Raw genomic sequence first — 24,203 nt, 5'->3', positions numbered from 1 at the left:
CTCAAACAGGAGGTCCTATACCATCTTAGATAGGTGATGGTCCAGTCTCTTTTTAAAAACTTCCAGCGATGGAGCACCCACGATTTCTGGAGGCAAGCTGTTCCACTGGTTAATTGTTCTCACTGTCAGGAAGTTTCTCCTTAATTCCAGGTTGCTTCTCTCTTGGATCAGTTTCCAACCATTGTTTCTCTCAACAACTTGTCAGACCCACATCAAGAGGAACACAAAACAACCCAGCTAAAGCTCAATTCTTCATCTGCTTAGATCCAGAAGACAGAATCTTGCCAGATTAAAGTTTTTCCCCCCTCTTTTCTGGAACTGGGGTAGGCACAGCTTCCCCTGCTCTAGAGAGTGGTTAACTTAAATTTCTTCCTCTGTCTCCTATCCAGCTTAGGGCTGGGCTGCCTCTTCTCTCCATCCCCACCTTTGAATATTCCCCCTGCTTCCTAAGAAACTGTGGATTTACTGTAATCCATCACCCCATCTCCTTCTCCATAGGCACCATCCCTCCCCAGAACTTTGTGCGGATTTCCTGGCTACAGTTCAAAGTTCTTTGCTATTGTTTTCTTTTGAAATCTTTTTTTTTTCCAACGTCCCAGCTCAGCTTTCAGAATTTCAAATACCAAGCGGGCCCATCTCTTTGTAATGTTGCATCGTTCTTAGTTGAGTTCAGATTGGTTCTTGACTGTTTCCTATTGGGAAGCCTCTTGAAAACAAAACGGGAACCGCGTTGCAGATCGGACTACAATGGAATAAAAATGTAACTTGAAAAATGGACTATTCTGCTGGCCAGAGTTCTTTAGAAAGACAAAAATGAGATGACGTACAGTCAGTTGCTTGTAAATCTTTCACAGCCTAGCCTTGATTAAAAACAGAAAAACAAAAACAAGAAACCAAACAATGAATTGTTTTCTTGTTGCCTGAAGCTAACGCTTCCTCCAGTCTCATTTTATCATGCTCTTCTGCATCCTTTCATTATTGACTTAGTTGTGCCTGGCAGATGTCAAGATAAGTCTGGCAAGAAGAGAAAACATTCAAGCCAAATCTTCTAGTTATTGGTGAAATTCCATTTACGCTGTCAATGCATGCAGCCATTCAGAAATAATTTAAATATTTACTTCTTGTCCAACGTGCAATCTGAAATGAGTCCCATTACATTCAATGACTTCTACTATCAGGAAAGCAGCCAGCAAAGCTTTACTTACTTTTTAGCAAAGTTGCTGTATTTTTTCCTCACACACACACACACACACACACACACACTAGCTTATACCTCGAGAGTTTTTGGCTGCTGTTGCCACCTAAATCCATTTACAACTTCCTCGGTCCCTGTTTTCCAAGTCATTGTTTTGTTACTAGAGCTGTGGTGGCACAGTGGTTAGAAGGAAGTATTGCAGGCTAATTCTGCCCACAGCCAGGAGTTCGATCCTGATGGGGCTCCAGGTTGACTCAGCCTTCCATCTTTCCAAGGTCGATTAGGACCCAAGTTGTTGGGGGCCAGATGTTGACTCTGTAAACCGCTCAGAGTGCCGTAAAACAGGGGTCCCCAACCCCCAGTCTGTGGACCAGTACCGGCTGCGGCATGCCAGCAACTGGGCCGCACGAACAAGGAAAGCCCAATCCTCCAGATGCAGGCAGCACACAAAACCACACATTCTCTGGTCCATGGAAAAACCTCTCTCCACGGAACCGGTCCCTGGTGCCCAAAAGGTTGGGGACCTCTGCCGTAAAACACTAAGGAGTGGTATATAAGTCAGCTATTGCTATCTAAGCCATGGTGGCGCAATGGTTAGAATGCAGCACAGCAGAGTCCCCCAACCTTTTGGGGTTGACGGCCCGGAGCAGGGGGAGGGGGAAAAGAAGGCATGTTTTTCTGGGTGGGGGGGTTGGTGAATGCGTGTGCGTGCACGAACACCCATTGCTCATGTGAATAAGGCCATAAGAGCTTGTGCACGTTGGCCATAAGACGCTTGCACAAGCGGGGCCGCGATCGCCTGCAACACTCATTGACTCTCGGATGAGTGGGGCTGTGCCTATGCACATACACATGGACCTGCCACCCACTCACGCGGCCCAGTGGCCAGTAGGTTGGAGACCCCCGCAGTACAGTATTGCAGGCTAATTCTGTTGACTGCCAGCTGCCAAGAGTTTGTCAGTTCAAGTCTCACCGACTCAAGGTTGACTCAGCCTTCCATCCTTCCAAGGTCAGTAAAATGAGGACCCAGATTATTGGGGGGCAAGAGGCTGACTCTGTAAACCGCTTAGAGAGGGCTGTAATGCGGTATGTAAGTCTAAGTGCTATTGCTATGCCTTTCTCCCTCCCTTCCTTATTCCCTTTCTCATTCTCCTTCCTGGTGGCACAGTGGTGAGAATGAAGTATTGCAGACTAATTCTGCCCACTGCCAGAAGTTCAATCCTGACTTTGGAAGCCGCTTAGAGAGAGCTGTAAAACACTGTGAAGCGGTATATAGGTCTGAGTGCTATTGCTATGCCTACCTCCCTTCCTACCTACCTCCCTTCCTTCCTTCCTTCTTCCCTCCCTCCCTCCCTCCCTTCCTTCCTTCCTGCCTTCCTTCCTTCCTTCCATGGTTAGAAGAAAGTTGTCATGGCTGCTGTTAACATCAGATGTTCTTGCTTGACAGAAGTATCGCAGGCTAATTCTGCCAACTGCCAGAAGTTCCATCCTGACTTTGGAAGCGGCTTAGAGAGGGCCCTAAAGCATTGTGAAGCGATATATAAGTCTAAGTGCTATTGCTGATGCTATTGTTTTATTATCAACTTTCTATCATGCAGCTGTTAGTAGAATGTTTATCCCATTGAAGGATCTGTGCCTGGTTTAATAAAAGCATGGATCTAAATGGAAGGGAAGCTAAATCAAATGTCCGGGTGGCAGGTCTCTTTTATCCAAAGGGCCCTACTAAAATAAATAAATTATAGAGAGCCAGTTTGTGGTTAAGGCACCAGACTAGAAAGCAACAGACTATGAATTCAAGTCCTGCCTTAGCCATGAAAGCCAGCTGGGCGACTTTGGGCCAGTCACTCTCTCTTAACCCAACTTATCTCGCAAGGTTGCTGTTGTGGTGAAAGTAGGAGGAAGAAGGTGTGATGCTTGTGTTCGCCACCTCGAGCTATTTAATAAATAATAAAGGTGGGGGTTAAAAAAAAAACGAATCATAACGCAAAAGGCAAATCTGCTCAGAATAGCTTAAATTTTGCGACGAGATCTCTTAGCACCGTCAAACATCCACATCTGCCTATCCCAGATGGAAGAGCTGGATAGGTGGATAAAAATGGCCGATCCAGTCTGAACAGCTGGCTGACTGTGCGGCAAACCATAAAATAATTAGTGAGCTGCCGTAAGCCAAGTTGAACTCTTGTCTTGCTGAGATGCGTCGTTTTATCAAGGACATCTTCCTTCAGCCTCCCTTTAGAGAAAGGAAAGGAAAGGAAAAATGCATTGGATTTTCCTTCTCCAAGCCCAGAAATACAGAGCAGTCCCTGTGAAGAACAACTGTGCAATCACGCAGTTGTGTGCTATTATTAAAACGATCCGGCCAAGCTACTGGATGACACAGCACAAGCCAGGCAAAAAAAATCACAGACACGGTTCCAAAATAACACATACGGTTGCTTTTAGGTAATTCGCTTCTCATTCCTATTTTGAACTCGCCTTTTTGATTTTCATACGTGTTTACAGTTCGTGGCTAAATAAATAAATAAATAAATAAATAAATAAATAAATAAATAAATAAATAAATAAATAAATAAAATAATCGGACAGAGATTAAAGAGAGAGCAATCCTGGAGCTAAGGAGAAATTTCCTGACAGTGAGAACTATTCATGAGTGGAACGGCTTATAACTCTGCAAGTTGCGGGTGCTAAATAGAATAGAATTAGAATTCTTTATTGGCCAAGTGTGGTTGGACACACAAGGAATTTGTTTCCGGTGCGTAAACTCTCAGTGTACATACAAGTAATAGCGATAATCACGATCGTATACAACATGAAAATACAAAAACTTCCATCATAAATCATAAGATGCAACACTTAGTGATAGTCATAGAGTGCTAGCTAAGCAAACAGCATAAATCATACTAGGGTACAAAAAGACAACAACCCCAATATAAATAGTAAGACACAAGCAGCAAGTTATAGTCATAAGAAGATAAGGATAGGTGATAGAAAAGATGAGGGGTATCATAGTAATACAGCTTTACTAATATTTCGACAGTGTTATAGGAATTAGTTGGTAAGCAGAGTGACAGCATGGGGGAAAAAACTGTCCTTATGTCTAGTCGTTCTGGTGTGCAATGCCCTATAGCAGGGATCTTCAAACTTGGCCGTTTTATGACTTGTGGACTTCAACTCCCAGAATTCCTCAGCCAGGAATTCTGGGAGTTGAAGTCCACAAGTCATAAAAGGGCCACGTTTGAAGACTCCCTGCCCTATAGCATCGTCTTGAGGGAAGACGTTGAAACAGTTTATATCCAGGATGTGAGGGGGTCTGTAGATATTTTCACAGCCCTCTTTCTTGCTCATGCAGTACACAGGACCTCAGTGGAAGGCAGGCTGGTAGCAATTTTTTCTGCAGTTCTAACTCTTTGGTGAAGTCTGCGTCTGTCTTGTTTGGTTGCAGTGTCAAACTAGACGGTTATCATTGGAGGTTTTGAAGAAGAGATAGGACAACCATTTGTCTGGTATAGTATAGGGTTCCTTTTTGAAGACAGCAAAGTCCACGTTTCGGACAGAGAGGACCGCTGGTTTGAAAGAGGGGTCAAAGAGGCCGTCTAGGTCAAAACTGAGCAGCCCCCTCGCAACAGAGGTGGGGGGATACGACATCATCTATCTCCAGTCTACAACACAAGTCCAAGAAGGCTCCAGACCCATTTGCACCACTCAGGTGACCCTGAGGACCACAGATAAAACTCCAGGGGGCCTCAACGCCTCTCTAAAACAGGGATGTCAAACTCACAACATCACATGACGTGTCACGACATATTGCGACTTCTTCCCCATTGCCGGCAATGGGGTGGGCGCGGTTTCGGCGTGACGCATCCAGCATTGCCACTCTAAAAGAATTCAAATGACCAGCTCTCTGCAAGGAATATAAATCCTTCCGTTCCCCACCATCCAGTCAGATCTGAAGAAGCTTCTTGGATGAGAAGCGAAACGTCTTCAAAGAAAAACACAAAAACAGCAACAACAAGAAGAAAGCCCAGTTGCCTCGTGAAAACTGCACCTTTGGGACTTCCAGCCTTATAATTTCTGTTCTGTTCTGATCTGTTCTACTCTCTCCTCTGCTCCGTTCTGTACTGTCTGCTCTCTACTCTCTATTCTGCTACACGAGATTGCCAGCCTGTAGTTTGATTTAAATTTCTAATCTCATGCCTTAGAATAGTGCATCCTTCTTTTTTATTTGCAGGTTCAATCTATTGCCAAGTCTTTCTAGTCATTCCGTGTTTCTTTTTTTAAAAAAAAATTCTGTACAAGAAGAAATTGTGTTACATCCCAATGCATGTTTCATGCAAAGGACAGGGTTTTAAAATAAAAGAGGAAGTGAACGTACTGGCTAGGAATTAATTCCAGCGGAACGGTCACGACCCCTATCCGGGAAGGAGTCCTGAATCTGCCCAATTCCCACATCCATCCACCATTACAGCCCTGTCAGCTTGTCCAGGGGGCTCACTCCATGCCCTTCCTGTCTTTCTTGTGGACTTCGACGTTGTCACAATGGAAAAATGGACGCTTGGCGATATGTGCCTTTCTACGATCCAGCAACATTTTTCTTATCCTCTCTAGCTTTTAAAAGAAGGAGTGACAGCAACGTTTCCATAAAAGTACTCCCTTTTGTTTCGATAGAGATTCTTTGTCGTCCTTCCCCTTCTAGCGTTTACCTCCATGTTCACAGGGCAGACAAAGTAGGAGCGTTGACACACGTAATGGGGTGCCAAAAGGAAGAGGGCAGAGAACTATTTTCCGCTGCTAACAAAAATCTAGATTTGGGGGATACAGATATTCCTTGACTTATGAGCAGAACTGAGCCCAGAATTTCCATCGCTTCAGAATAGAATAGAGCTGGAAGGGACCTTGGAGGTCTTCTAGTCCAGCCCCTTGCTCAAGCAGGAGAACCTATACCATTTCAGACAAGGGACTGTCTAGCCTCTTCTTAAAAATCTCCAGTGATGGAGTGCCCACGATTTCTGGAGGCAACTTCTGTTCCACTGGTTAATTCTCCTCACTGTTAGGAAGTTTCTCCTTAATTCCAGGTTGCTTCTCTCCTTGATTAGTTTCCATCCGTTGTTTCTTGTCCTGCCTTCAGGTGCTTTGGAGAATGGTTTGACGCCCTCTTCTTTGTGGCAGCCCCTGAGATACTGGAACACTGCTATCGTGTCTCCCCTATTTCTTCTTTTCTTTAGACTAGCCAGACCCAAGTCCTGCAGCTGTTCTTCATATGTTTGATCATCTTAGTTGCTCTTCTCTGAACTTTTTCCAAAGGCTCAACCTCTTTTTTGTAGTAGGGCAAACTTGCTAAAGAAGACAAGTGAGTTTTGCCCCGTTTTACACCCGGTTGTCAAGTGAATCACTGCAGTTGTTAAGCTACTAACACAGTTCTTAAGTGAATCTGGCTTCCCCACTTGACTTTGCTTCTCAGAAAGTTGCAAAAGGGGATCACGTGAAACCAACTCGCCATGCCCAGCTCATTTCCCCCCCACACACACGGAACAAGAGTTTACACTAATATCCAAAAAATGGTGGAATAGAGTCCCTGAAGAAAGGATGCCGAAGGAAAAACAAAATGGAATGTGAATGACCCCAAGTGAAATACTTTTTTTAAAGGATTTTAAATAATTACATTAAATGGTTGAATTGTCACGCAGCAAGTGGTCCCATGGCGAATTGGCTGTGGTGAGTTGACTTTGCTTGTCAAAAGGTCCCAAAAGGTGATCACATGACCTCCGGGATGCGACCGTCATAAATACATCCCGGTTGCCAAGCATCCGAATTTTGATCACGTGATCCCAGGGAAGCTGCAACAACCATACGTGTGAAAAACGGTCATGCCACTTTTTGCAGCGCCGTTGTCACTTCATATGGCCAGTAAACAAATGCTGGTAAGTCAAGGATGACCAGTGAAATATAGCGACCTAGAATTAATTTCAATATATGCAAAAGCTTCTTAACAGCAAAATGTCTACCCGTGGACCTCTGTCTGTTGGTTCTTTGATTCTGGCAGTGTTTGAGAACGGCCAAATCTCAAAGGGGACTTAATTGGTTTTCCCTGATATCTGAGTGAGAGAGTTAGTTTAGATGGCAATTGCAGGTCCTTCCAAATACATGACTCTGTGGTATTTTTTTCCCCAGTATATGAATTACTTTGTCAACCTATTTTTCCAAAGCACCGGAAGGCAGGACAAGAAGCAACGGATGGAAACTAATCAAGGAGAGAAGCAACCTGGAACTAAGGAGAAACTTCCTGACAGATAGAACAATTAATCGCTGCCTCCAGAAGTTGTGAATGGTCCAACACTGGAGGCTTTTAAGAAGAGACTGGGCAACCATTTGTCTGAAATGGTATAAGGGTTTCCTGCCTGAGCAGTGGGTTGGACTAGAAGACCTCCAAGGTCCCTTCCAACTTTGTCATTCTGTTATTCTGAACCTCTGCCAGTTTCTCCCTTGCTAGATGGAACAGTTCTATGAAACACTGTTAAATAAATCCACAAACAAGTTTCTCTCTCTCCTATCCTTACGAAAAGGCGACCGAGAAGTAGCATTGAGGTGGCCTACAAAACCTCTCCTGGAGGAAGTAAGGAAATGTGTTTATTTGTGCTACGGAAATTAAGGACTTTGAATTAAAGTTTTCATTTTCCGCCAACCAGCCATTTTGTGTACTGCCAATGTTCCTCCATTGTTTTGTTTTTTTTAAACTTTGAACAACAGCAAAACAAGCCACTTACATAAACCCATTTGCATGCATCTGATGTTCCAGCAAGCCACTTAGCGGGAAGGTATAATCCATTAACACTCTCTCGCCACCATAAAAAAAAGGCGTAAAAAGAAATGTTATCCAAAATCACAGTGCTAAGAGATGAAAGAAAGGGTAAACAGGTGCAAGAAAGCAGGGGTGCCATCTTTCCCTCTCCCCATCCCATTTTATATTAACTCTCACCCACCCACCCACTTCTTTTTTTTTTGGCTTTGGATAAAACTCGGTACTTTTCTAGAAAGAAACTGTTCCTACACCTTAAGTAGAATTTCTTAAGAGCATCAAAGTTGAGATGGGGACACCCATCACTCACCCTTAGTTCATTTCACTAAAATGTGACCCGATCCTAAGAAAATGGAATCCTGTCCTGCTTTTACTCGTCCCAAACATAAAGTTTGTTGAACTGGACACAATGTCATAATAATAATAATAATAATCATCATCATCATCAAATGAAGAGCCTTGGTGGAGCAGTGGGCTAATACCTCCTTAAGTAACACCAGCTGCCTGCAATTAGTGCAGGAAACTAATCAGACTGGCAGTTTAGCTTTCTTCCAGATATCTGTGCTTTTTAATATACTATGGCATCACCAATAGATTTAATGTGAAGATAGTAGAATGGAATGGAATGGAGTGGAGTGGAGTAGAGTAGAGTAGAGTAGAGTAGAGTAGAGTAGAGTAGAGTAGAGTAGAGTAGAGTAGAGTAGAGTAGAGTAGAGTAGAGCCTTGGTGGAGCAGTGGGCTAATGCCTCCTTAAGTAACACCAGCTGCCTGCAATTAGTGCAGGTTCGAGTCCCACCAGGCTCAAGGTTGACTCAGCCTCCCATCCTTCCGAGGTAGGTAAAATGAGGACCCAGATTGTTGGGGGCAATAAGCTGACTTTGTAATAATGCCGCTTGGGGGGGGCAAAAGCCCTAATAAGCGGGCATATACATAGAATGAAGGCTATTGCTAAGCACATTGATTTGTGCTTTAGATTGTAAGCCGCCCTGAGTCTTCGGAGAAGGGCGGGATATAAATGGGATTAAAAATCAAGTGAATTATAGTAACTACTAGTGCTAGAGAAAGGAAAGTGAAGAAAATATCCCTCTTCAGAGATTTTGGGGGGCATCTTCCCATCCTGAAAATCACAAACAAGATACACACAGTGTCACATGTGATTTATTTTGGATGTCAGGATTTATCTCTTATATTATATATTATGATACTACAAGGGTCTCCTAATGTTTCTTTTCCTTGATGTTTCTTAGCTCACTTTTTTCCCCTTTAGGCTTTATTCAATTTTTCATTTACTAGAACTAAATGAACTATGATTTAACATAAATAACTATAATTTATGATCTATGACCTATCACTTTGTTGCTGTACCTGTGTACACTGAGAGCTTAATGTACCAGAGACAAATTCCTTGTGTGTCCAATCACATTTGGCCAATAAAGAATTCAGTTGTATTCTGTTCTGTTCTGTTTCATGCCATTCCATTCCATTTCATTCTGCATTCTATTTTGTTCTGTTCTGTTCTGTAATTCTATTCTGTTCTGTTCTATTCTATTCTATTCCATTCCATTCCATTCCATTCCATTCCATTCCATTCCATTCTCTATTCTATTCTATTCTATTCTATTCTATTCTATTCTATTCTATTCTATTCTATTCTATTCTATTCTATTCTATTCTATTCCATTCCATTCCATTCCATCCCATCTCATCCCATCCCATCCCATCCTATCCTATCCTATCCTGCATTCTATTCTGTTCCATATTCTATTTTATTCTGTTCTGTTCTGTTCTGTTATGTTATGTTATGTTCCATATTCTATTCTATACTATTCTATTCTATTCTATTCTATTCTATTCTATTCTGTTCTGTTCTGTTCTGCTGTAGTATGTTATGTTATGTTATGTTGTTATGTTATGTTATGTTACGTTACGTTACGTTACGTTACGTTACGTTACGTTACGTTACGTTCCATATTCTATTCTATTCTATTCTATTCTATTCTATTCTATTCTATTCTATTCTATTCTATTCTATTCTATTCCATTCCATTCCATTCCATTCCATTCCACTCCACTCCACTCCACTCCATTCTAAGGAGCTCAATCTGGAAGCTGAAAGAAAATCAAATTCGTACTGTCATTTATTGCTTGACGCTTTATCTATCACCTAGGAGTAGAGAGTTTGTTCCAAAAATAAAGGTTGCCCTATCTCTGAATCTGTGAGAACCTGACATGTCCATATTTCCTTTCCTTTGACTATTTTGAAGTCTTCATTCTTGACCTCTGTTCTGCTACATAGTGAAAACTTCCGGAGTTTAAGGCAGACACTCTTTGCCAAACCACCCAGCAGCCCCACGCGATGCGATTCATTGTTGAAAAAGGAGTTACTTTATTGTGGTGTTTTGGAAAGTCTATTTTGTCGTTCCTGGGAAGCTTAACAGGGATCCTTCAAGTAGAAGATCAATAATGCAGACAAGCTTATCTGAAGAAGGAGTAGATCTTCCTTTATTGATCTTCCTCGACAACAAAGGGGAACAGGAGGGTGTTAAACTCTTAGTTCAGCCAAGATGTAGTGAAGCTTGGCCACTTAAATTGAAGCACGTTAGGGTATTCACCTCTCCTTAGTTCTTTCCTATTTATGATAGCTCCATGACAAATTGGCCTAGGTCTATGGAGGTGATTCAGGCAGACACTTAGAAAAAACTTTCTGACGTAATCTCTGAATTAGCTTCTGTTTTATGGGGTTACGATTTAGCATAAGAAATCTTTGAATAGAACAGAGCTGGAAGGGACCTTGGAGGTCTTCTAGTCCAGCCCCCTGCTCAAGCAGGAGAACCTAGATCCTAGACCATATCAGACAAGTGACTGTCTAGCCCAGGGGTAGGCAACCTCGGCTCTTTTATGACTCATGGACTTCAACTCCCAGAATTCCTGAGTCAGCATAGCTGGCTCAGGAATTCTGGGAGTTGAAGTCCATGAGTCATAAAAGAGCCGAGGTTGCCTATCCCTGGTCTAGCCGCTTCTTAAAAATCTCCAGTGATGGAGCGCCCACAATTTCTGGAGGCAAGCTGTTCCACTGGTTTAACTGTCCTCATTGTTAGGAAGTTTCTCCTTAATTCTAGGCTGCTTCTCTCCTTGATCAGTTTCCAACCATTATTTCTCGTCCTGCCCTCTGGTGCTTTGGAGATTAGTTTGACACACACCCCCTCTTCTTTACGGCAGCCCTTCAAATACTGGAAGACTGATATCGTGTCTCCCCTATCTCTTCTTTTCTTTAGACTAGCCAAACCCAAGTCCCGCAGCCGTTCTTCGTATGTTTTAGCCTCCAGGCCTTGGATCATCTTAGTTGCTTGTCAAAAGTCAAATTATATTGAGAAAAAGAACGCCACTTTATGGGTATAGTAAGGGTTTCGATTTTCGAGGACCTTTTAAACGAAAGTGTCGCTGAATCCTGTACAACATTTGACATAAAGCACTAGGCCAATTGGAGTGGTTTTTGCGTGTTTTTCTACCACACTTGTATACCTTAAAATATAAACACCATGTTAATACATAAGTTGAAGAAGTCATAATAATATATTTTTATTATTATGGTCCCGGACCAGCAGTACAAATAAGAAGCATTAAAAACGTGTTTTTTTTAAAGACTAGCTAGTATATTACAGTTTGTGGTGCATTGTCAGTGGGCCATCAAATCTGCCAAATTTTGTAGACAATATAACGAAATTTAGCTCACCTTTCAAGAGAGTATATCAAACTGATCCGAGAAGAGGAAAAATCAGTGTTTCCCAGGTATTTTATCAGATGAGGTCTTAGGAGATGGGTTCGTGTGTCCTTATAGAAGGTACGTTAGAGCAGAGGTCCCCCAACCTTTTGGGCACCGGGGACCGGTTCCGTGGAGAGAGGTTTTTCCACGGACAGGAGGGTGTGTGGTTTTGTGTGCTGCCTGCATCCCGCAGATGGGGTTTTGCTTGTTTGTGCGGACCAGTTGCTGTCATGCCGCAGCCCAATACCGGTCCACGGACCGGGGGTTGGGGACCCCTGCATTAGAGCACGACGTGAGATGTAGTTTCCATAGCCCCTCACCCACAGGGACACAATCTGGGCTCGTGTGTTATTTTTTTATATCGTCCCTCCAAAAGACAAAGCAGCAACTTGAATTAATAATAGATGATGAAAAAAATTACAGATAATCCTCAATTTACTTCCTTCCTTCCTTCCTTCCTTCCTTCCTTCCTTTCTTCCTTCCTTCCTTCCTTCCTTCCTTCCTTCCTTCTTTCTTTCTTTCTTTCTTTCTTTTTTCCTTTCTTTCCTTCCTTCTCTTTTTTCTTCCTTTTTCTTTCCATCCTTCTTTTTCTTCTTTCTTTCTTTCTTTCCTTTTTTCCTTCCTTCTCTTTCTATCTTCCTTCCTTTCTTTTTTTTTCTATATTTCCTTTCTTCTCTTTATTTCTTCCTTTCTTTTTCTTTCCTTCTCTCCTTCCTTCCTTTTTCTTCTTTCTTTTTTCCTTCCTTCCATTTCTTTCTTCTACCCTTCTTCTTTCTTTCTTTCTTTTTTCTTTCTTTCTTTCTTTCTTTCTTTCTTTCTTTCCTTTTTTCCTTCCTTCCATTTCTTTCTTTCTATCCTTTCTTCCTTCCTTTCTTTCTTTCTTTCTTTGTCTCTTTCTTTTTCTTTCTTCTGCATCACATTGTTGGCTCATGTTCATCTTACGATCCACCAAGACACCCAGGTAGTCCTCAACTTACGACCACAACTCAGCCCAAAAATTATTTTGCTAAGCAGAGAAATTTGTTAAGTGAGTTTGTGCCCTGTTTTACGACCTTCCTTGCCTCACGGGCCTGCAGTTGTTAAGTTAGTAACGGGGTTGTTAAGAGAATCTGGCTTCCCCCATTGACTTTGCTTGTCAGAAGGTTACAAAAGGGGATCGCGTGACCCCGTGCCAGTGTATCGGTCATAAAAGTGAGTCAGCTGCCAAGTGTTTGAATTTGGGTCAGCTGATCCTGGGGAGGCTGCAATGGTCTTAAGTGTGAAAAACGATAAGTCCCTTTTTCCATGGCTGTTGTAACTTTGAATGGTCACTAAATGAATTGTTGTAAGTTGAGGACTACTTTCAGCGCCGTTGTAAGTTCAAAGTGTCGCCAAAAGAAGCTGTTGTAAGTCAAGGACCACCTGTACATCCTGGTGTAAGAAAACCTACAGAATGATAGGGGAAGGGAGGGGGATTGTGGTCCTTCCAACTCAACCCTAATTTGTAAATTGCTGGAGAATCAAGTTGCAAACGCAAACAGAACGTGTCACTTTTCAAAGGAAGACCAGATGCCTCTTTGCTGCAGAGGCTTCCTTTTTTGCATTTTCTTTTTTTTATTATTATTAAAAAGTTTTATAAAGTTACAATACAAACCCACCCCCAAACCACCCCCTCCCCCACTTCCCAGAACTGAATACAGGGTTACAAAAATAACAGTCAAAATCTAAATAACATTAACCAACTATATATGTAACCAAGTTCCTAATGCACTTTAACTCCCCTTTAACATGAACACAAACAAGATAAAAATAAACATAATAATAATAATAACATAAAAGCAAGATAATATATTATTAAACAATACTAATAATAAAAATAACAATAAAATATAATAAAAACTAATAAAAATACCATAAAAACATACTAATATTAATAATATCATTCTGTAGTTCATTCATACGCTAGATGAAACTTTTTAGTCCCATATTTGTTCTGAATATAATCTATCCATCTTCTCCAGACCGAAATGTATCTTTCTTGTGAATGATCCTTCAGATAAGCAGAAATCTTAGCCATTTCTGCCAAATTTGACACCTTAAGTGTCCAATCTCCTATAGTAGGCAAACTATCTTTCTTCCAATATTGACCTACCAAGAGCCTTGCGGCTGTTATCAAATTCAACATCAAATTTCTTTCTTTAGTATCACAATCTATAACAATACCCAATAAAAACAATTGTGGAGAAAATTTTATCTTTCTCTTTAAAATCTTTTGAATATTCCACCAAATTTTAATCCAAAAAGCTTTTAACATTTCTACAAGTCCACCATATATGATAATAGGTAGCATCCAAACTACCACATCTCCAACATTTGGGCTGTAAGTTAGGATACATACAGGACAGTTTTTTGGGACCCAAATGCCATCTATAAAACATTTTATAAAAGTTTTCTCACTGTTGAAAGCAAAGCATTTAGAGCCATCAAGAGGAAGTTTACGTTTGGCAGATGGTATTAACGATTCCAATCAGAGGAACAAAATCACCCCATGGAGGTCTGCTTCTTTTGGCGTTCTGAACGCTGGGAAGTTGTTTCACCGAATTTCTGAACTTAAAATGACTCAGGAAAGGCGCTTCATAAACGCAGCCCACAGGAGGCCGAGGCCAAGAAAGAAATTGTTGTCGTCAGACGGCAGCAATTTGCATAATGTGCAGCTGAAAGAAAGCCCTGGATAGTCCTATTTTACAGCCCTCACAAAAGAAAAGAAATCTGTGCAGGGGGAAAAACGTCTCCGTGGGTAGTTTTTCTTGAACGGAAGGTTGGCTTTATTAAAGGGAAGAAAAGGTTTGGGAGACCTAAAAGCCAGTGGGAAAACATAGGAAGAACGGTTGCGGGAATTGGGTATGGCCAGTCTAGAGAAAAGAAGGACTTAGGGGGGACTTGACAGCAGACTTCCAGTATTTGAGGGGCTGCCACAAAGAAGAGGCGGTCAACTTATTTTCCAAAAGCACCAGAAGGCAGGACAAGAAACAGTGGGTGGAAACTAATCCAGGAGAGAAGCAACCTGGAATTAAGGAGAAACCTCCTAACAGTGAGGACAATTAACCAGTGGAACTGCTTGCCTCCAGAAGTTGTGGGTGCTACATCACTGGAGGTTTTTGAGAAGTTTGGACAAAGGTACAAAGGGAGACCAGAGTGGAACATTCTATAATAAATTTTAGCAGGCCATGACCTTGTTTGCATTCTCATCCCAGTGAACCCAAGTAACATTGTCCTGCCTTCAGGTGTTTTGGAGAATAGGTTGACACCCCGATTTTCTTTGGGGCAGCCCCTTTAGACATTGAAACTTTGCGATCATGTTACCCGTAGTCACCCCTAAGCAGTTTTTGCTCTCTACCCCTGCCTACTGCAATTTGTAAATTCATTTTGCAAAGATACCAGTGAAGGAAGAAGCCCTGTTGTGTAACTAGATTTCTATTTAATTAACTCTGTATGTAGACCAACATTCTGGTAATCTTCATGTTCAGCAGGAAACTGGAAGAACTTATTTTGTACCGTGCAAAATGCAAATACTCAGGTCAATATTTTATGAAGAAGCTGCAGCAAAGAGTTTAGGAAAACATTTCCCGCTGGGCAAATACTTTTGGATTTTATTTACTCAAGGTTGGAATGCAGTCTGAAAAAAATAATTTAAAACCAGTAGTAATATTCCTTTAATTAAATATAATTGGAATGCAATATTAAGTTGTGGAGCCCAATAAAACTCAGGTGAAGCTATTACGTTAAAGTTGAAATATTAAATTGGTATTTTGATATGAGGCTCTTCTAGGAGTCATTAAATAGAGGAAAGAGAAAGAAAGAGAGAGGGAGAGAGAGAGAGAGAGAGAGACAGAGAGAGAGAAAGAAAGAAAGAAAGAAAGAAAGAAAGAAAGAAAGAAAGAAAGAAAGAAAGAAAGAAAGAAAGAAAGAAAGAAAGGTGGGAGGGAGGGAAGGAAGGAGGGAGAGAAAAAGAGAAAAGAAGGAAGGAAAGAAGGAAGGAAGGAAGGAAGGAAGGAAGGAAGGAAGGAAGGAAGGAAGGAAGGAAGGACAATAGCTCACTGGTGAGATAGGTGGCAAATAAATTTAACAAAATAAATAAATCTTGTTGCTGATTTCAGAATTGTTGTGAATAAGGCATCCAGCGAAGAAGCTGACAAGCTATAAAGAGTTCAGTGCGATTGTTAAGTCAGTAACACCACTGTGAAGTGAATCTGGCTTCCCCCATTGATTTTGCTTGTCAGAAGGTCATAAAAGGGGATCACGCAACCCTGGGACACTGCGACCGTCATAAATATCTCAAGTCCGTTGCCAAGCATCTGGATTTTAATCATGTGACCATGGGGGATGCTGCAGTGGTCATAAGTGCGAGAAACAATCATAATGTTCTGTTCCAGCCTACGACCGGCCCTGTTTGAATGTCAGGGACAACCCCTCTTTATAGTCAACAGGCTGGAAAAAACCCAACCAAAGTTATTTACAAAGAAATCAAAAGTTCAAACAAGAGTTAGACCAAAAGTTCATTCAAACAAGAGTTAAACAGAAATAACAGACCAGGACTTTAGCAGAAGATCTTCAAACGGTTGCCTTCAGCAACCAGCACCTCCCACACCTTCCCCTTTTATCAGCAGTCCCAAGGCGTGGCTTCTCATTGCCTTCTCCCAAGTTGCCTCATTGCCATCCTCTGTTCTGCTCTGCTGGATTGCCTCCGGCTCCTAGCGTCCCTGAATAGATCCAGCTGTGAATCATCTACATCCAATACCTCGTGCTCACACGGCTGAGCCTGAGGAGGAACATGACGGGAGGGGCCAGGCTGAGAGTCCTGCTGTGCATCAGAGCCTCCCTCTGATACCAAAGGCTCTCCAAACCCCTCCTCCTCCTCCTCTTCAGAATCATCAGACTCAGCTGCCGATATTACAGGCTGACGCTGAATCACAACACATAAGTCACATTTTTTCAGTGCTGTTGTAACTTTGAATGACCATTAAGTGAACTGTTGTAAGTTGAGGATTACCTATATGTCTAAGATTGGATAAATCTTATTTCTGAGAAGACCTGTGTTGTATGAACGGGCTATTATCCTACTGAAGCAGGGGTAGGTAACCTTTTATGACTCGTGGACTTCAACTCCCAGAATTCCTGAGCCAGCCAGGCTGAGGGGAAAGGGAGAGGTTTCCAAGCTGAAGTCCACGAGTCATAAAAGAGCCAAGGTTGCCTACCCCTATACTACAGTGACAAAGGCTTTCCCAATTTCCATGGACAAGAGGCTCACAAATTAACCACGTCTGTCTGTGGCAGAGACAACCAAACGTATTTAATTTTCCCTGGCAGTTACCAGTCAGTTTCTCACACAATTCACAGCAAAGTCATTGTCCCTTCTGAGGCACATGTCTAAAATTCAGCATTGGTTCTGAGCTTTAGGTTTAACGTTCCTCTACTGTTGACGACAATTCTCTATCCTTTTTATTATTATTATTATTATTTTGTAGAAACGATGGCGTCCTTTGCTATATATGCCTTGACAAGCCTTCCTTTTTTCTTTTCTTTTTCCAGAATTGCCCTACGGCTGGGAGAAAATTGACGATCCCATTTATGGCACTTATTATGTGGAGTAAGTTTTTCGAAACCATTATTAATTGCCTGCTCATCTCGTATCAACTGCGGTTCAGGTCCCGTGTGCTATTTCAGGCCAAAAAGAAAGCAGCTCAATGTGGGTTTTGTTGTCCCTGGACACTTTAAGGTATAAGAGAAAATAGAGGGCCCAATCTGAAAAAATGGGAGGGAAATTGTAGAGGTAGTCCTTGACTTACAACAATAACAGAGCCCCGATTTTTTGTTGCTAAGTTAGATAGTTCTTCACCATCTTGTTTTGCCCCGTTTCATAACCTTTTCTTGCCACAGTTGTTAAGTGAATTACTGCAATTGTTCACACGGTTGTTAAGTCAATCTGGCTTCCTCCGTGACTTTGCTTGTTGGAAGTTCAACATGTGACCCCCGGGACTTTGCAACTGTCGCAAATATCTTGAGTCAGTTGCCAAGCCTATGATTTTTTATCACTGTGGGGAGGCCGCACCATGGTTTCAAGTGAACCAGGTTTCCCACTGACTTTGCTTGTCAGAAGTTAACCAAAGATCAGTGATCCCCAACCTTTGCGACCTGACAGCCCAGCTGGGACAGAGGAAAGGGGAGTCAGGCTGTGTGAGCAGCAGGCTGGTGCACACAGTTTGGTTTGCGCAGGCAGTGGGCCAGAGCACACACATGCATGCACAGCTCAACTTGCACAAGCTGAGCTTCACTCCCATGTGCATGCACGCCAGCCCTCCACTCACACAACTTAAGTTCTGTGCGCGTACATGCACGCTGATCCGCCACTCATGCAGCCCTTTTCCGAATAGGCCAGGGGGTCCTCAAGCTTGGCCACTTAAGACTTGTGGACTTCAACTCCCAGAATTCCCCAGCCAGATGGGGAATTCTGGGAGTTGAAGTTCACAAGTGTTAAAGTGGCCAAGTTTGAGGACCCCTGGAATAGGCCGTAATGGCCCTGGAATTGGGGACCCCTGCCAAAGGTGATCACATGACCGGACACTGTAATGGTCATAAATACATGCCAGTTAAGTGTGAAAAATGGTCCAAAGTGACTTTTTTCAGGGCTGAAATGGTCACTAAATGAATGGTTGCAAGTCAAGGACTACCTGTGACCCTCGTGTTTTCCACTGAAAAAAGTTCCCTAGTTTTATCCTCTCATCGTCCCATCTTATTTATTTATTTATGCGATATGGTCGCCCAACTCAAAACGCTGGGGCTCCAGGCAGTAAACGAAATTTCCCATCACCCCTTCCCCAAAATCCAAGTGACAAGCCATGCCTTTCTGAAGTGAAAGCGAAGAAGACCGTTCCAGAGGACAGGAGCTTCAACTAGTCTTCTGAGCCCCAACGGTAGTGTTGCTTCAAGGAGGGGTCCCCAAGAATTCCCACCCTATTAGAGCACATGGGATGGGCAGGTACCACTGGAGGCCAAGCGTTCTTGCCAATACCCCAATCCTGTGCCATGTAGACCTTGAATGAAGGATTATCAGCATCTGTTGTCTTCTCGTGCAGCGGTCTCCAAACTTGGCCACTCTGGACTTCAACTCTCAGAACTGGAGTTGAAGTCTTCAAGTTGCCAAGTCTCCATCCTTGGCAACGTCAAGACTTACGGAACTTCAACTCCCAGAATTCCTCAGCCAGCCATGGGAGTTCCAAAGGTGTTTTTTCAAAAAGCAACTGGACTTTGTTTTTCCTTGAAGACGTTGTACTTCTCATCCAAGTTCTGATCTGAAGAAACTCCTTAGGTGAGAAGCGAAACGTCCTCAAGGAAAAGCAAAGCCCAGTTGTTTTTCGGGGGGGAGGGGGAAGCACCTTTGGGACAACCACAACCTGGATGACTGAGAATCTCCATAGATAAATTCTGGGAGTTGAAGTCCACAAATTGCAAACAGTAAAGTTGGACAAATTGTTGAACCTTGTTCTAATGCGTGAAGACTAGAACAGTCATAGCATCCAATTGGAGAAATACCCATCCTAGAAAAGGCATGTATTTTTTCCTAAGAAACCAGCATGGGGGTGTTTTTCAGGTCCCTGGGAGTTGAATTTGAAATGATTACCTTATTTCTGCATAGAGACATGTTATACAAATGGGCTGTTCGTCTTTCTAAACTGAATTTAAAAGACTGTTATTGTGCTAAGTGTTTTGTCTCATTTCATGTATTATTTTTCTGCACACATTCTCGTCTTTCTTTGTAATTTTGTTAAGTTTTTTTAAAAAAAAATTCTTGTGGAAACATGCCTGTTGAAAGGCAAGAGAACCCTGAGGAGATTTTTGCACCCGTTGTAAGAAGTTACCAGAAGTTGGATCTCCTAATACATCTGTCCCCATGTTTTTCTTCAAATCGTAGACAGAAAAGCACTCACATCTAAATCAGCAGTCTCTAAACTGAGCAACTTTAAGACTTGTGGGCTTCAACTTCCAGAATTCCTCAAACCAGCCATGCTGGGAACGGAAGTCCACAAGTCTTACCAAGTTTCGACTTACCACGTCCTACAAGGAAATTTAACACAGTGTTCAGTCTTTTAAATGAATGCGGCAGATTTGAAAACATCTTTGCAAAATAATGCTTTTTTTTCCAGTGCAAATCTGGAAAATGCCCACATTTTGCTCCCTTCCCCCGCCCTTAAAAAAAATGAATTTAAGTGTCATTTGGCAGCATGATTTCAGCCATCAGAAACCACCTCCGGATAAGTGAAGCAGAAAAACAAAATCGTGAAAATGAAATAAGTGAAAAGGAGCAAAAGGGGTGAGAATTGTTAATGCAACTCTGGGTTAAGATAACTTCTTTCGCGGGACTAAACCTACTTTACAATCCCACTATATACACTTAAGAAGTCATCGTTAGTCTCAAGAGAAGCATGACGTGGTCACTTTTATCGTACAGTGAGATTGAAAACAGGTAGGTTGGGAAGGAAAATGAGCAGCTCAAGTTATCCAAAGATTTTCTGATCTTACAAAAGTGACAGTGAAATCAAAGGGGTAGATGAATACCCTCTAGAATTCCAGATGGTGGTCACATATGTTTATTCTTTTTTCTGTTGATAAAAAAATTCCTTGCAGACGATATGGAATAGAATAGAATAGAATAGAATAGAATAGAATAGAATAGAATAGAATAGAATAGAATAGAATAGAATAGAATAGAATAGAATAGAATAGAATAGAATGGAATGGAATGGAATGGAATGGAATGGAATGGAATGGAATGGAATGGAATGGAATAGAATAGAATAGAATAGAATAGAATAGAATAGAATAGAATAGAATAGAATAGAATAGAATATATGGAACAGAACAGAACAGAACAGAACAGAACAGAACAGAACAGAACAGAACAGAATAGAATAATAGAATAGAATAGAATAGAATAGAATAGAATAGAATAGAATAGAATAGAATAGAATAGAATAGAATAGAATAGAATAGAATAGAATAGAATAGAATAGAATAGAATAGAATAGAATAGAATAGAATATATGGAAGGGAAGGGAAGGGAATAGCTTCTAGAAGTCAAAATGATTATCTCATCATATCACATATATTTATTCTTCTTTCTGTTTACAAAAAAGTTCCTTACAGACAATATAGAATGGAGTGGAGTGGCATGCAGCCTCATGAACAGCAGTGGGTGCTTCTCCTTATCCCCTGCTCATGAGCTGCACTGGTTGCCAGTTGGCTTACAAAATTCAATATCAATTCAATACACACTCATCAATGAAAGAGTCGTTCATTTCATCGATCAAAGCTAGTGTTCTATAGGATAACATTCCCGACTTTTAATCAACCAGGAGCTTCTTGGCTCCACAACCCAAGAAAATGCCTTCCTTCTCATCAACCAACCCATCCCCACCACCACATCCCAAGGTCCCGATATCACATGGACTATAAATCCTGCAAGGCAATCGTCACTTTCAAACCATTGTGCTGAAGAAGCCTTGCTTGTATCTGAGATGAAATGTCTCACAAAAAAACAACAACTCCATGATCTCTACTTGGTCACCCTGAGCCCAAATAACCCCAACTAAAAGTATGTATAACAAACCAGCCACTATTCCCCCCAAAAAATATCCCTCTAAAAATAGAATAATAGAATAACAGAGTTGGAAAGGATCTTAGAGGTCATCTAATCCAACCCCCTGCTCAGGCAGGAAACCCTATACCATTTCAGACAAATGGCTGTCAAATCTCTTCTTGAAAACCTCCAGTCTTGGAGCATTCTCAACTTCTGGTGGCAGGTGGTTCCACTGGTTAATTGTTCTCACTGTCAGGAAGTTTCTCCTTAGTTCTAGGTTGCTTCTCTCCTTGATTAGTTTCCATCCGTTGCTTCTTGTCCTGCCTTTGGGTGCTTCGAAGAATAGGTTGACACACCCACACACACCCTTCTTTAGGGCAACCCCTCAGACTTTGGAAGAGTGATACCATGTCAGAATTATGGAAAGCAGTTGCCAGCATGAAACAGCATTGTCTTCTGATGAAACTATTGCTGGCACATTGGTGGGAGTGAATCCAGGTGTGCACAGATGCCCAGACCTATACTATTTGTGCTTCCAGTAGGATGTCTGTCCTCTGCCTAATTAACAACATTGCTGCCTGGAAAAAGCGTGGACAATTTACGGCTGGGCTCCAGGCACTCTCTTGTTTTTATTTTGTGCCAGGAATTTATGCACCATTGCATTCTTTCCCCGTATTGTACGTTTTAAAAAATTTCTCAGAACAAGCTGCTATTGTTCTAGCGTTTATTTTTCAAAAGAAACCTGTAAGGGATCGCCAGTCAAGGTCTGAAATAATCCGGTAAAATTCTAATGTCATTAGAAATACAGCAGGATCTCAAAACCGACGGAGATTCTCAGTCAGTCCAGGTCATGGTTGTCTCAAAGAGGCAACTGGACCTTCGTGTTTTTCTCTGAAGACGTTTCGCTTCTCATCTGAGGAGCTTCTTCGGCTCGTTAAATGGGGCAAAACTCACGTCTTCAGCAGAGCTGAAGAAGCTTCTTGGATGAGAGGCGAAACGTCTTTAAAGGAACACAAACAAGAAAGCCCAGTTGCCTCTCGAAAAAGCCCCTGTGAGACATAGAATAACAGAGTTGGAAAGGAAAATGGAGGTCTTCTAGTCCAACCCCCTGCTAGGAGGAGGTGGAGGAGGCCCCATGCTATTCCAAACAAATGGCTGTCAAATGTCTTCTTAAAACCCTCCAGCGTTGGAGCCTTGACAATGTCTGGAGACAAGCTGTTGCATTGGTTGATTGCTCTCACCGTTAGGAAGTGTCTCCTTCGTTCTAGGTTGCTTCTCTTCTCTTCTCGGTTAGTTTCCATCCATTGTTTCTTGCTCTGTCTTCAGGTGCTTTGAAAAACAGTCGGACACAACGCCACCACCCATCTTGGTAGGAGCCTCTCAAATAGTGGAAGACTGCTATCATGTCTCCCCTAGTCCTTCTTTTCATTAGACTTTAGACCAGGGATGTCAAACTGCCAGCCCGCAGGCCGGACATGTCATCCAGAAACCACGCCCAACCCACTGCCGGCAATGGCAAAACCGTCCCGATACGTTGCGCAACGTCACGTGACATTGCGAGTTTGACATGTCTGCTTTAGACATACCCAATTCCTGTAAACGTTCTTTGTATGATTTAGCCTCCAACACCCCACCCCCCGATCATTTTTGTTGTTCTTCTCTGTACTCTTTCCAGAGCCTCAACATCTTTTTAAAATTGTGCTGAACAGAACTGGATGCAGTATTCCAAGTGTGGCCTTACCAAGGCATTGTAAAGCGGTACTTGAACTTGATGTGGTCTTAATTCTATCCCTCTGTTAATGCAGCCTAGGATTGCATTGGCTTTTTTGGCTGCTGCCGCACACCGCTGGCTCATATTTAAGTGATTATCCACGAGAACTCCAAGATCAGTGGTGGGATTCAAATATGTGGACAACTGTTCTCTGTGTGGATGCCACTTCTGGAGGTCCATTCTGGGCCTGGGCAACAAAAAATTAGCTACCGGTTCTGCCCGAACTGGTGCGAACCGGCTGAATCCCACCACTGTCCAAGATCCCTCTTGGAATCCTATTTTATTTCTATGCAAGGGATGAAAAATAGAAGGTAAAAAAAAATCTTTTCAAGATTCAGAATACAAGCAAAGCATAAAATCTTCAGAAATATTAGACAGATGTCAGGCACGGGAGCAGACAATGACAATGGGTAGAGAGATTTGGAAAAGACATGTTTTGTATTTGGTTATAGTTTTCTGTTAATCTGCCTCTTTTTTATTCTTTTTTTTTTTTTTGGTCTGCAGTTTGTGGATATCACTTGGATTTTTCCAAAGCCACAATCTGTCTGTGGTCTAAAATTCTGTACGGAGCACAAATGCCTAAGCATGAAATGTATTGATTTATTTTGCTCTTTGAAATTTGATAAGAAATATTTTCAAGGGAAAGATTGAGGTAAAAGCCATTCCCGATAGCAAACAAAATATAATGCTAGTAGTCCTCAACGCATGGCCAAAAGTTCTGTTATTAAGTGAAACATTTGTTCAGTACGTTTTGCCCCATTTTACAACATTTCTTGCCTCGGTTGTTAAATGAATCACTGTAGTTGATAAGTTAGCAACCCGGTTATTAAGTGAATCTGGCTTCTCTATTGACTCAGAAGGCCTTGGGACACAGCAACAGCCATAAGTACAAGTCAGTTGCCAAGCATCTGAATTTTGATCACGTGATCATGGGGGGGCGGGGTACTACAAAGGTCATAAGTGGGACAAACAAATAACAACCCGATTGTTATTTCCAATATTTTAGTTTTCTTTTTTGCAAAAAAATAAATAAATTAAAGAACTGACCTGTTATTGGTACCAAGTCTT

At 41.9% G+C, this 24,203-nt stretch overlaps 1 protein-coding gene across 2 annotated transcripts in view; it reads left to right on the top strand.

Annotated features, from left to right (window-relative positions):
- The window catches only part of MAGI2 (membrane associated guanylate kinase, WW and PDZ domain containing 2), a gene marked incomplete at its 5' end in the record, with an annotated part of 567,180 nt that overhangs the window by 422,536 nt on the left and 120,441 nt on the right, over positions 1-24,203 (top strand). For both annotated transcript variants that reach the window (XM_081331358.1, XM_081331357.1), the window contains one exon: positions 17,320-17,377. In XM_081331358.1, coding sequence (XP_081187484.1) covers positions 17,320-17,377 — 58 coding nt within the window. The remainder of the gene's footprint in view (positions 1-17,319; positions 17,378-24,203) is intronic.

The sequence above is a fragment of the Vipera berus genome (assembly GCF_964194415.1).
Source record: "Vipera berus genome assembly, chromosome: 6".
NCBI lineage: Eukaryota > Metazoa > Chordata > Lepidosauria > Squamata > Viperidae > Vipera > Vipera berus.
Note: the sequence above shows the minus strand (reverse complement) of the source record. Positions and strands in the feature narration are given on the sequence as shown.